We start from the raw sequence: 14,567 nt of genomic DNA, 5'->3' as shown, positions 1-14,567 counted from the left end.
GGGTGCAGTGAACTTCAGGCAGGTGGACCCAGGCCCATCCCCCCCCTACCTGTTACAATTGTGCTGCTTAATGCTTAGTCGTCCAACCCCCCTCCCCCCGAACCCACTGTACCCACATGTAGGTGCCCCCCTTCACTCCTTAGGGCTATAGTAATGGTGTAGACTTGTGGGCAGTGGGTTTTGAGGGGGATTTGGGGGGCTCTACACACAAGGAAAGGGTGCTATGCACCTGGGAGCTCTTTTACCTTTTGTTCTGTTTTTGTAAAAGTGCCCCCTAGGGTGCCTGGTTAGTGTCCTGGCATGTTAGGGGGACCAGTGCACTACGACTCCTGGCCCCTCCCATGAACAAATGCCTTGGATTTATTCGTTTTGAGCTGGGCGATTTCATTGTCCATTATCGCTGAAAAGCAAAAACGCCCAGCTCACAACTTGGCGAATAAAACATGGACGTCTAATTTTTTCGAAAATACGCTTGGGTCCGCCCCTTCACGGACCCGTTCTCGGAGATAAACGCCCATGGAGATAGGCGTTTCTGTTCGATTATGCCCCTCTAAAGGTGTTGTATCCATTAATACATCATAGGCATAGCACTACGCCTCCTGCCTACTGTTACGTTCCTCACCTGGTTCCAGGCCTGCGCGGCCGATTCGCCGGCGAGGCGCGGTCCGGCAAAGATAGCCGGCTATTTTGGATGTGGTTTCTCCAGGATGGGTCTGTTTCTGTTTCCTATTTCTGGCAGCCATCATCTTGGTTGGATCAAGGACAGCAACCATCTTAGCTAGCTCAGGAGGGGGCAGCCATCTTGTATACGAGAACAGGAAGGAAGCCCATATTTGGGCGTCGTGCTACTCTGCTGATGGGGGCAGCCATCTTGGATCAGCTGCTCATGCTTGAACCTAATTCCTTCCCTACTTAAGGCACTGCCTCCAGCCCTTCGTTGCTTCGGCTTCTGCTGCATAGAGGTCGTGGTCCACATCCGTGTTCCTTGTCGGTTCCTGTTTCCAGTATTGTCGGTGTTCCAGACCTTGGCTTGTTTCCTGACCACGCGTTGTGTTGCTGCCTGCCTCTGACCCTGGACTGTGTTTTGACTATTCTCAGCTCTACTGTTTTTCTGGCTCTTGGACTGTGTCTGTTGGCTACCTGTCTGGGCGGTGGTCCTGCAACCCCGGGTCCTGCCGGCCGCTTGAACCCAGGGGCTCAACTCCTGGAGAATAGTGGCTAAGTGCAGGTGAAGCTAGGGGTTGTCTGGCTGCCTGACCGAGTGCGGTGCACTCCATCATCGCCGTGCTCAGTCGGGGCACAAGGGCTCACATCCCCAGTCATAACACCTACCTATGATGTTACATTATAGCTGCTTTGGATAATGTGTGTGTTCCTTATCCACATTAGAAATCATTCAACAAACCACTTATCTTAGTGCTTAAAAGTAGATACAGCTGTGGCAAGTGGAGATCCCAGTCCACTGCCAGACCCTCGACCATGCTTCTAACTTTCAGAGATCCCTTCTCATCGTTTCTACTCGCTCCAGGGTATCCACTCTATTGGCTATCTTCGTGTCATCTGCAAAAAGGCAAACCTTTCCTTCCAACCCTTCAGCAATATCTCTCACAAATATATTAAACAAAATGGGCCCCAGCACCGACCCCTGAGGAACCCCACTGCTCACCATCCTTTCCTCCGAGCGGATTCCATTTACCAGCACCCTCTGCAACCTGTCAGTCAACCAGTTTTCTATCCAGTTCACCACTTTCGGTCCTAAGATCAGCCCTTTCAGCTTATTCACGAGTCTTCTGTGGGGGACCGTATCAAAGGCTTTGCTGAAATCCAAGTAGATTACATCTAGCGCATGGCCTTCATCCATTTCTTTTGTCACCCAGTCAAAGAAGTCAATGAGATTCGTTTGGCAGGATTTTCCTTTGGTAAAGCCATGTTGCCTCAGGTCCTGTAACCCCGTTATCTTCTAGAAAGTTAACTATCCTTTTTTTCAGCAGCGACTCCATTATTTTTCCTACCACCGACGTGAGACTTACCAGTCTGTAGTTTCCCACTTCTTCCTTATCTCCTATTTTGTGAAGAGGGACTAAATCCGCTCGTCTCCAATCTCACGGAACCTCTCCCGTCTCTAAAGATCTATTAAATAAATCTTTAAGAGGTCCCACCAGGACCTCCCTGAGCTCCCTCAGTATCCCGGGATGTATCCCATCTGGCCCCATAGCTTTGTACACCTTCAGATTCTCCAGCTGTTTGTAAACTCTTTCTTCTGTAAACGGCGCAGTATCCACTCCATTCCCAGATATTCCTTCCAAAGAGAAGTAATTGTTTAGCACATTCGCTTTATCCTCCTCACTTTCCACATAACCATTCTCGTTATCTTTCAGTCTCGCAATTCCATTCCTATCTTTTCTCCTTTCTCCAATGTATCTGAAAAAGGTCTTATCCACCTCTCTTTACATCTTTAGCCATTTTTTCTTCCGCTCGCACTTTCGCTAGCCGTATTTCCCTCTTCGCTTCTTTGAGTTTAATCTGATAATCTTTTCCATGATCCTCTCGTTGCGTTCTTTTGTATTTCTTGAACAAAGCCTATTTTGCTCTTATTTATTCAGCTACTTGGATGGAGAACCATAAAGGCTTCCTGTTTCTCTTGGTATTGTTTACTTTCCTTGCGTAAAAATCAGTTGCCATATTTATAACAGCCTTCAGCTTTGACCACTGATGTTCCACTTCTCCTACGCCTTCCCACTCCAACAGCTCCTTTTTTAGGTATTCCCCATTTTATCAAAATCAGTACATCTGAAATCCAGTACTTTGAGTTTTGTGCGTCTTCACTCCACCTTTGCCCTTACATCAAACCATATTGTGTGATGATCACTATTATGTAGGTGGGCACCCACCCGGATATTGGAAACACTTCCTCCATTTGTGAGCACTAGATCCAGCATCGACCCTTCCCTCGTGGGTTCCGTCACCATTTGTCTGAGCAAGGTACTTTGACAGGCATCCACAATCTCCCTCCTTTTTTCCGATTCCGCAGACGGGACGTTCCAATCCACATCAGACAGGTTGAAATCTCCCAACAGTAGCACCTCCCCTTTCATACCAATCTTTTGAATATCCTCTATCAGATCCTTGTCTAGCTTCTCTATTTGCGCCGGAGGTCTGTAGACAACCCCCGTGTGGATACAGGTTCCATCCTCTCTTTCCAGGACGATCCATAATGTATTCCCCCTTGCAATTTTGTGACAGTACTATCAGGAGTACTGTCTTGGGACCTCTTCTTTTCGCCTTCTGTACTTCTTCCCTTCGTGCTTTGATATCCTCCCATGGTTTTCAGCATCATCTTTATGCTGATGACTCCCAGATCTACCTCTCCACACCAGAAATTCCAGCAGGAACCAAGACCCAGGTATCAGTTTGCCCGTCTAATATTGCTGCCTGAATATCTCACTGCCATCTGCAACTAAACAAGGCCAAGACTGAGCTTCTTATCTTTCCCTCTAAACTCACCTCTTCTCATCCCCCATTCTCTTTTTCTGTGGATAACACTCTCATCCTCCCTGTCTCATCAGCTTGTAACTTTGGGGTCATCTTTGACTCCTCTCTCTTTCTCAGTACAAATCTCACAGGCTGCTAAAACCTGTCATTTCTTTCTCTATATTATCACCAAAATTCATCCTTTCCTTTCTGAGCACACTACTGAAACCCTTATCCACACTCGTTTCACCTCACTCTGAGACCACTGCAACTTGCTTCTCACAAGTCTCCCGCTAAGCCATCTCTCTCCTCTCCAATCTGTTTAAAATTCTGCTGCACAACTTATATTCCTCAGTGTTGCTACGCTCATATTAGCTCTCTCCTCAAGTCATTTCATTGGCTCCTTATCCATTTTTGCGTACAGTTCAAACTCCTCTTATTGACTTAGAAGAGCATTCACTCTGCAACTCCTCAATACCTCTCCACTCTTATCTGTCCCTCCCCGGGAACTCCTTTCATTGGGTAGATCTCTCTTATCTGTACCCTTCTCCTCCACTTCCAACTCCAGATTCCGTTCCTTTTATCTTGCTGCACCCTATGCCTGGATTAGACTTCCTGAATTAGTACATCAAGCTCCAGCTCTGGCCATCTTCAAATCTAGGCGAAAGCCCACCTTTTTGAGGCTGCTTTTAACTCCTAACTCCTATTCATTTGTTCAGGACCCATGTCTGTTTTAATCATTCCCACCTTAAATTATTCCCTTATCCCTTATTTATCCTGTTTGTCTGTCTTGATTAGATTGTAAGCTCTGTCAAGCAGGGACTGTCTCTTACATGTTTAGTGTACTGTGCTGGGTACTTCTGGTAGTGCTATAGAAATGATAAGCAATAGTAGCAGTGGTGCTTACATGTGCCCTTATAGAATAGTGCTAATTTCCTCTGCACTTAATGGGGCCCTTTTACTAAAGGGTGTTAAGCCCCAACACGCACTTAGTGCAGGAAAAATATGCTACCACAAAATATGGTTTTGCAATATTTTGCCTGTTTGAGTGTGCTAAGTATCTTGTAAAACATTTTTTCCAGGGTGTGTGTTATGGACGAAGAATGGGTCTGCAAGAGTTAAACCAGCTAGCACTTTAAGGATCACCGAGCACTAAATGGTTAACACTGGGTTAAACCAGGAGCACTTGGCGTTAACTTTTTGCAGGCATCCTGCACTAATGGCAACATTAGTGCACGACCTGAAAAAAAAAAAAAAAGGAAAATGCTTTTACAAAGGCTGTGTAAAATCTGGGCTTAGCAAGTGGGAAAGTCTCGCGTTAGGATGCGCTATACCCAGATTTTAAGACCAGGGGCCCAATACAAGCTAAGTGCGGGCACACAGTTAAAGAATTGTTCTTAAGAGTGTCTGTAGTGAGGAAAGTTGGAAGTGCAAAGGAGGGAAATATTTCTCTTCCCTGCTGTGGCCCATCACAGGCCAGGTGCTTTTTTGGAGGTTCAGTTACAAGATGATCTTAGATGTAATTTAAGAAGGATTTTCTCAGACTCTTAGTAGTTTATTATATAGCTAGCCTGGTATTTTTCCGTCTGTTTTTTTTTTTAATCTTTTTTTTTTTTAAAGTCTTGAAGCATGCAGCTGCAAAATGTTTGCGACTAGCTTCTGCTTTGAAAGTTTGTGGAACTGTATAATTATTGCTTTTTCCACATGTTGTTTTCCAGCATCCCCCAGGACAAATGAGAAGGAAGTACAGCTCCTGCTCCACCATCTTTCTCGATGACAGCACAGTAAGCCAGCCAAACCTCAAATATACTATTAAATGGTGAGTGCTGCTTTTAATAGTTAATATGTTTAGGTGCTTATTTTAGAAGCACCACTTGTGTTTTGGATATCCATAAACTGGCATTTAGACATCTATCGTGCATAGACATCTAAGTTCCAATTTTACAAAGCTGGGATATGGATGTCTAGAGCTGAAGAAAATCCATGGCAAAGAAGTGGGCAGGACTAGGGCAAGCCCGAAAATAGATGTTTATTCCTCATTTCAGAAGGGGAATAAACATCTGTGTCCAAAAAGATGAAGTTCAAGAGTTAGCCGTGCTACCTAGGATGTCCAGGTTTCAGAAAAGTGTTCCTGTTGAGCAGTACTATATTGGAGGGATTAAGGGAAGTTACCTCTTTTGTCTTCCAGTAGTTGGTGTCCCCTCCCAAAAGTGAAACTGCCAAGGGATACTGGGCTCTGTGATAGCTTCAGGATAAGTGAAGTCTTATGCTTCTAAAATGACTAACATAAACATTTATGTTTGAGCACATAAAATTCTATGTTGCCATTTCATAACATAGACATTAATTTGCTGCCACAGAGGTGTTTATGTTCCTGTGCTGCCCCACTGGTATTTTAGACATCTATTTTTCTAAAATGGATGTTCTTGCTACATATCACCAGAGCGTGAGCGTCCATTTCACTGTGTATTTTAGAACAGGCTCTGTGTCAGCACAGGTGCTAGGCAGAACTTTAGACATCCCAACATGGACATCTAAATTCTGATTTGGATGTCGTTTCTAAAATGTCACTCTTTATTTTCTTTTGGTGCTGTAGAAGTGACATACCTAGTTGATTGTAACACAGTTTGTGATGTCAGAAGACAATCAGTTGGCCATCCAGTCTGCCAGTTATTCCTGTCTACAGTGTAAACATATATCCCAGATGCCAGCCGTAGAAATATGACCACTTGTAGGATATTGCACCTTAACCTTTACTGTTCGTTATTTATTTTTTATTTGATTTGATGATTTCTTACCTGTCCCACTTGTCTCAAAGTGAGTACAAGGCAGCACAGTTACAGTACATATTAAATCTAGTAAATCAAACAACCACATATATAACACATATTATAACATTTGCAGTACCAATGTAGAAACTCTCTTCCTTTCTGGAGCTCATACCACTTGACTGTGTTGCTCAAGCAACATGGAACTGTCCTGTGGTAAGCCTGAGAGTTATGCGTTCTAACAGCTGATGCTCACAGCTACCAATGGCGTTAGCATGCGGTTAATGCCAGAGTTGTGAGCGCCCAATGCTGGAACTCATTGCCGGAGAATATAGTGACAGCAGCTGGCCTTACAGAATTTAAAGGGGGTTTGGACAGATTCCAATTTATTATTATTTATTTATTGCATTTGTATCCTACATTTTCCCACCTCTTTGCAGGCTCAATGTGGCTTACAATACATCATGAGTGATGGAAATATATTAGAAAATAGACATTTAGTGTCACAGAAAAATCTTTGGTAACATGATAATGATAAGACATGATAGTAGTGTTATAAGCAAGTATTATAAGATAATTCTGAATGTTTGTGGAGGAGTTGTGTATATTCCATTGAACATTTTTTTTTTGGGGGGGGGGGGGGTTCCGGGTTTTTGAAGCCTGGATTGGCCGCTGTCAGAGACAGGATGCTGGGCTTGATGGACCCTTGGTCTTTCCCTGCGTGCTGATGCTTATGTACTTACGTACTAACCTGGCCTCATATGAAGAAACTTTTCATCAGACTGAGCAATCCACTTCCTTCTAGTGCAGTTGTTGAACACTTGTTTAGTTATGCTGGATTAATGACTCACAAACACACTTGCATGTGTGACAGTCATTTTCAAAATTTTAGCTTTACTAAAAGCAATGTGGATTGAATTGTAGAGCAATAAAGTTGTTGGGATAAAACATTAACAATAGTTGCATTCATTGTAGTTGCGGCACTTTTACTTTTTACTCAAAAAGTATTTTACTAGGCAATAACTTTTTTACTTTTAGTTAAGTACATTTTTAATGTGTTCTTTACTGTGTTTTTCACGTTTATTTAAGTATTAAAATATACATTTATTTTTACTTTTACTTAAGTACTTTGAAGAACGCTGGCTCCATACATTTGCATTAGTCTGTAATAATGACAGACATTTTAGTAGTATAGAATGCTCAACTGTAGTGAATGCTGAAGATAAATCTAGGAGAAGGTCTTTAAGGTGCTTTCAAGTTCAAGTGGCTACATCTGAACCCAAACTGGAATGGATCCAAGACCTTAGTGAAGAGTCAATGTTATAATGGCTAGACAGTAACCACCTTCTCATTCTGCTTACATAAGTAAGAAATATTTGCTTCTGTACAATTATTATTGCAATCTAGAGGGTCCAATTTAGGGTTTATAAGTAATAGATAAACTTCTGATTTCAAAGTTGCAGGAGATAAGCTTTGACTTGTTCAACACAGGCAGCCAATTGCTCACTTGTTTAGGGAGGCTGAAGTAGAGGAACAGGAGAGGAGGATAGACCCGGAGTGTATAGATTTTCTGGCCCCCAGCTCTGGAACTCTGAGACTCATGCAATCTGTTTTCTCCTCTCTGTGCCTCTACCCCCACTCATTTGTTCTCTCCTTATAATGATCTCCTCTATATAACATTCTCTTGCACTCTTCTCTCTGTTCTTCCTCTCCCTTGTCACTGCAGGAGCTGGAGAATGAGTTTTTCTACCTCTGGCTGCTGATTGGCTCATTTTGTTGGTCAGGACTAACCAAAGGTGGTAGGTAGGGCATTAGTAGCTGCAGAATCTGGCCCTTAATTTCTAATTACCATTTAATTTTTAGACAAAATATCATTGCAAAGCTCCACTGTAACATCAAGGATAGCAAGGTGCTTGCTAGTACCCAAGAGCTGCAAAATAAATCATTTAGTTGGTTCAATGCTTTCTCTGAGTGAAGAAGAGAAGTTTTTGTATAGGCTGTATTTATTTGTTTGCCTTTTGCTTCCACTGGATTTTATTTGATTGGTTTTGCTAGCTTTCTCTGAGTACTCTCTAATTTCCATGTTTTCCTCTTCATTTCATTAAGTTTAGGAGTTAATCATGTGGAATTTCTGGTTCTAAAGCTTGATAAATCTTGGCAGGTGCAGTGGATATCAAGTCCTCTTTTTAACTCTTGATTTCATAATGCAACCGTCTAATCGAGCGACTTATATTCTAATAAAATTCCCCAGGTCTTGAAGGTGTACTAATAAATGACCAGACTCCAATTTTTTTGGGGGGTGGCAGCATCTATGGCTTTGGAAAGTTCAACAAACAAAAAGGAGAAGCAATAAGCTGAATCTAATCACAAGATGATCTGAGCATGGAACTGGAAAGATGTTTAATCAAACGAGAGCTATCTGTACTTGATTAAAAAATGAAGTCCGGCATATGGCCAGTCTTGTGACTAGACACAGGGGACCATCTGTGTGACACCTAACACCAATTGGTTTAGCCCCTCTCTGTTGTGCTTCTATGCATGGGGGATTCTGTTTCCAGCAGAGGTTGTTTGACCCTTGTCTTCCTTGTATTTTTGATAAGTCACCATTACTTTTATGCTTTACATTTACGCCCCCCCCCCCCTCCATTTCTTGCCAGTAAAATGTAATTTGAGAAAAGAATCATGGCATGGCTTTCATACAACAAGATGGGCGTCCATCTTTCGTTTCGGTAATATGGTCGGGGATGCCCAAGTCTCAACATTTAGGTCGACCTTAGAGATGGTTGTCCCCGGTTTTCGGTGATAATGGAAACTGAGGACGCCTATCTCAAAAACGACCAAATCCAACTCATTTGGTCGTGGGAGGAGCCAGCAATCGTAGTGCACTGGTCCCTCTGACATGCCAGGACACCAACCGGGCACCCTAGGGGTCACTGTAGTGGACTAACTGATGCACTAACTGAACGGAAAAAGCCCTTCCCTTAGCGATTCGGAAAGGAACGGGCATAGGCGGTCGGTGGCCCAACTGTTTGGGGAGGCTAAAGGGGATGGGGTTAGGGGTGGTGCCAGGGGTGGGGCTTACATCCATACTTGTCTGACAAGTAGCAGTAGTGGGATTTGAACCAGCCACCTCTAGATTGCAAGACCAGTGCTCTAACCACTAGGCCACTCCTCCACTCCACTCCCTTGAAATTTGGCTGGCCCTGTGGGGGGGGGGGGGGGGGTCGTAAGAAAAAATGGACCAAGTAAAGTTGGCCAGGTGCTTGTCAGGGACGCCCTTCTTTTTTCCATTATCGCTCGATGACACCCATCTTTTACGCACGCCCCAGTCCCGCCTTCGCTATGCCTCCTACACGCCCCTCCCCTGGAACTTTGGTCATCCCCGTGACAGGAAGCAGTTGGGGATGCCCAAAATCGGCTTTCGATTATGCCGATTTGGGCGACCCTGAGAGAAGGACGCCCATCTCCCGATTTGTGTCGAAAGATGGGCGCCCTTCTCTTTCGAAAATAAGCCTGATAGTCTTTCAACCAGATGTGCAGATGAAAATCTGGCTACTGTAGTTTTAAACCCTTTGATGTTCAACAGAAGAGGAGCAGCCAAGGAAGAACCTTTTCTTTTTCTTTAGGTGGTCCTGTAGAAAGAGAGAAAATGATGGCAGCTAAAGACTGCAAGGCCCATCCAGTTGGCCCAATTTCATTCCTGTTACATAACCAGAAGCCCAGTCAAACTCAGACTTTCCTGTCACTTCTTTGCAGGCACATCCAAGGGAACATTGGACACAAAGGAGTCAATTCTATAATTGGTGCCTACAATTATATGCCACTTCCATATGTCAGTGAAAAAAATTAGCAGTTAGGCATGTAAGTGCACTAAGCCTCCATTCTATAAAGGCATGCGTAACTGTTTTGGAGAGTAAGTGCTAGGGGACACTAACTGATGTGCATACCTTACAGAATCCAGTATGTTACGTGTGTGCACTAACATACCAACAGTTATACCATATCTATTGAAGGTGTAACTGATGGCATGATACATTTTTGGCACAGCAATGGTGGTTTGCGTTAGTATTCTATAACAGACTGCATGTAAAGTAACTCATTATTATACACACTACAAGCTGCCATTATAGCCTGAAAAATAACTCCAACCAAAAGCCAAGCCATGGCCTGATTCTTCCAGGTCACATGCTAAAAGGGCTGTCAACTTTAAGAAATAGTAGTGTGCATAGTGGTCCCTCCCCCCACACCAAATCAAGGCCCACCCCCCATTGTGCTGCTCCAACCAGGTCCCATCAGTCCCAAAGAGTTTCCTCTAGCGGCCAAGCCCCCACCGAGAACTTGCTCCTCCCCCACCAGAGAGCCTCCCCCCCTACACACACACTCAACCAAGCAAGCCTACCTTCATCAAATACCTGGTATATAGTGGTCCAGGCAGAAGCAATCCCCACTCACTCTTGCCCTTGCCAACACAGCCATCCAAAATGGCGCCAGTGACCCCTAGCATTATTACCGTGACACTACTTCCAGGGGTCACTGGTGCCATTTTGTAAGATGGTGTCAACAAGGAGAGGAGCAACTATAGATTGCTTCTGTCCACACCACTAGATACCACAGATTTGTCTAAGGTAGTTCTGGGGGGCTTTTGTGAGGTGCCTGGGGGGGGGGGTGCCATTAGGGAAGCGGAAAATGCCTGGGGAGCTTCTGGTGGAGGAGGGGCAACTTCCAGGTGGAGGGTTGGCTGCTAGAGGGGGCCTTTTAGGTTTGGAGGGGTCTGGTTGGGGCAGTGCTCTGGACACTACTGTTTCTTAAGATACCAGCCCCTTTAACATGCAGCCTGGGCTCATAGGGCTGTAGCTTGGCAGCCCGATTCTCCCAGCTGATGGAATAATTCTGCCTGCAAGGTGGCTTGCAAGCAGCATTACTTGTTTACCGTGAGAGTCTGCAATCTTTTGTACTGAGATACCGCAGGTTGGTGATTTCCATAGTAAATCAAAGTGTGGTGAAAGCCCACTTTTTGCCACAGCTTAATAACTTCTTTCCCTAATGGGAATCTTGTGGCCCTTTTTTTAAATGGAAGAGATGAGTTAATTGAATGGTCCAGTAGCTATTCTGTGCACTGCAAAGGTAAACCTGGGTTTGAATCCCAACTTCTTTTCCTGCGTTTCGGATGAGGATGCTATAGAAATAGTATTTATAACCTTCAAGGGGAGGGTTCCTAAGCCAATGAGAGGGTTTAAAAATGAGGATGGGGGGGGGGCAGGTATGGGGAGGGTGGATGAAGAATCCCAGATAATGCCGAACCAAAAATTAGAGAATCATTGCCTGGGTGGGGGATTCTGATTCAATTGTAAACCCAAAGAGGAATAGAAAACTGCAGGACTCCTATCTCCACTGCCCAATCTCCTCCACACCCCCACCCCCCCCCCCCCCCCCCCAAAAAAAAAAAGAGAATACAGTCTGGGAAAAGGCAGTGGTTAACTCTGTTCCCACTATCATGTGACATGATGCATGTTTTCATTTATCAAGTATACGGTTTCTTTCTGCTCTCTTGAGTGTCGCCATGCAACACATTAAAAGCCAGATTCTACCAGTATCATGGGATTAGACACTGAAAAAAAAAATCTTTCATTATTTGCAAAGTTAGTTTCAGGCATATTGTACATGTAGGAAATAATTTAATAAGCAACTTGAGCATGTAGAACAGTTCTCTAGAGGTTTGAGCTAAAATGGACATCGAGTAATAATTGTTAAAAATTGGTTTTGCACTGGAGCAATCAGAACACTGAGCGATTTAAATTTGTCTTTGACCTTGAAGCGATCCTGGAAATAAACAGAAGTCTGCATACATCAAGACATATTAGAAGTGATTTTATGTACAATTTTATATAATTCTGTTTTACATTTTAGCCTGTGATTTTTCATAAGAAAAGCTTCTTAGATCAGTGGAATAAAAATATTTGCTAAATAAATAAGGGTCCCTTTTACTAAAATGCATTAAAAATGAATTTAGTGTGTTTTAACACAAGACTTTCCCATGTGCTAAGCACATATTTAATGCAGCAGTAAATTAAGGTTTTTTCTCAACTCGTGCACTCGGCACTTGCTCCGCCTCACTCGCAAACACTACACCAAAACGCATCTTAAAGAATGTTGGATTTATTTTTGGCCGCAGCCAGGAACGTTTTACATTGCAATTCAAAACAACATTATAACATATTATAACATAATTATTGTCATAACCACATAACTAACATTTATCATCAATTAATAACTTGGGGGTACACAGCTTCGGGTCTCGCAAATGCTTAGTATGCCCCACAGGTTGCCGCCCAAGCAGCCTGTGGGTTCCCTGTGCCAATTACCAGCACCCGTAGACTCCTGGCGCATCCCGCTTAAGGATGCCCAGCCATAATATCCAAAACAGCGTTCTGGCCCCCCGGCCGCCTAAGCCAGGAGACACGCTGTCCAGATTTTCCTGCTGCCACTATGCAGCCGTACTGTTGCTTATGCTTATCACTTTGCAAGAGGTCTTTCTGCCCCTGTAATCAGCATCTCAGTTAGTAGTGTTACTGGTATGTTGCTGTGTACCCCCTGGTGTCATTGCGTCAACCTCTCCTCTTACCGCCTGCTGCGACAATTAGTGCCTTCTGACTGGGCGGGTGGGTGGGAGAACGCTGCTCTCTCCTTGCTGTCCCGAATGGAAAGGAAATTCCCCTTTCCTTCCCTTCCTTTAATTTTTCTTTTCTCTCCGCCCCTCCCCTCCCCTTCCCTGCTTTAACCCTTTGCCTGCCTATCTCTACCTTTCTATCCTCCCTGCCCCTCCTCCCGCCTCCCCCCTCCCTCCCCCCCGTCGCAGGCCATCGGCCCGGTTGTGCCCAGCCTCCCTTTAGGAGGTGTGGCTGGGTTCTCAACTCGTGCACTCGGCACTTGCTCCGCCTCACTCGCAAACACTACACCAAAACGCATCTTAAAGAATGTTGGATTTATTTTTGGCCGCAGCCAGGAACGTTTTACATTGCAATTCAAAACAACATTATAACATATTATAACATAATTATTGTCATAACCACATAACTAACATTTATCATCAATTAATAACTTGGGGGTACACAGCTTCGGGTCTCGCAAATGCTTAGTATGCCCCACAGGTTGCCGCCCAAGCAGCCTGTGGGTTCCCTGTGCCAATTACCAGCACCCGTAGACTCCTGGCGCATCCCGCTTAAGGATGCCCAGCCATAATATCCAAAACAGCGTTCTGGCCCCCCGGCCGCCTAAGCCAGGAGACACGCTGTCCAGATTTTCCTGCTGCCACTATGCAGCCGTACTGTTGCTTATGCTTATCACTTTGCAAGAGGTCTTTCTGCCCCTGTAATCAGCATCTCAGTTAGTAGTGTTACTGGTATGTTGCTGTGTACCCCCTGGTGTCATTGCGTCAACCTCTCCTCTTACCGCCACTGACCACGGCCACGACACCTCGTTCGCCGTGGTCCCCCATTGTTCCTGACTGCGACCTGCTCAGAACATAAGCGCCTCGATATAACCCTGTAAGTCAGAATTAAATATATCGAGCCCTATGTCTGACAAGTGTACTCCATCTGCCCTGTATAATCCTGCACATGACTCTTTGATTAATTCGTGCGTTATCGTATGCCCTTTAATTGATATCATAAACTTAGCCATCCCAATATTAATTTTCTTTCGCACCCTATCCACTGCCTTGTGTGATCTTTCCTCTCTCCATACCCTCCGTGGAATGATGCTGGACCAGCCCAAACGCAACCGTGGGAACCAGCCTGCCAACTTCGCTAGGTCTTGCTGCATATTTTTCCATAGCAGCACACTATTAACCATGGCCAGATCGTTGCCTCCTAAATGCACAATGAGCACGTCAGGCTGCCCGATGGACCTTAACGTCCACAGCACGGTTGGGATGAGCTGCGCCCAGCACATTCCCCTTTTACCCAGCCAAGTTATCGCTATCTTATTAGTGTTAAAACCCAGATTCAGTCCAGCGGGTCTTGCTGCCGCCCTCTTATGCGCCCAGTGTACATAGGAGTGACCGCATATCCAGATCTGCCGTGGCTCTCCCTGGTGACCTGCAACGCACAGGGGAGAATGAGACATTAGCCAAAAACTTTAAAAACATTAACATGTGCATACCGACTATACCTACACAGTGCCACTTCAAGCGCATCAGAACAGCTGCCTCGGTTGCACCATCTGCGCGGGCCGAACGTAACGCTTATATACGTCTGACCTCCACCGCCCCAGCTGCCTGATGCCCTCCGGATGCATGCCGCCAGCTGCTGCTTCGGTGGCTGCTCCAAT

The 14,567-nt window shown here is 44.8% G+C and overlaps 1 protein-coding gene across 1 annotated transcript in view; it reads left to right on the top strand.

The window, feature by feature from the left end:
- CCNY (cyclin Y) overlaps window positions 1-14,567 on the top strand; it is a 598,774-nt gene that overhangs the window by 374,699 nt on the left and 209,508 nt on the right. The window contains exon 4 of the mRNA XM_030199560.1: window positions 5,190-5,290. Within this exon, the coding sequence (XP_030055420.1) occupies window positions 5,190-5,290 (101 nt within the window). The remainder of the gene's footprint in view (window positions 1-5,189; window positions 5,291-14,567) is intronic.

The sequence above is a fragment of the Microcaecilia unicolor genome, chromosome 1 (genome assembly GCF_901765095.1).
Source record: "Microcaecilia unicolor chromosome 1, aMicUni1.1, whole genome shotgun sequence".
NCBI classification, from domain to species: domain Eukaryota; kingdom Metazoa; phylum Chordata; class Amphibia; order Gymnophiona; family Siphonopidae; genus Microcaecilia; species Microcaecilia unicolor.
Note: the sequence above shows the minus strand (reverse complement) of the source record. Positions and strands in the feature narration are given on the sequence as shown.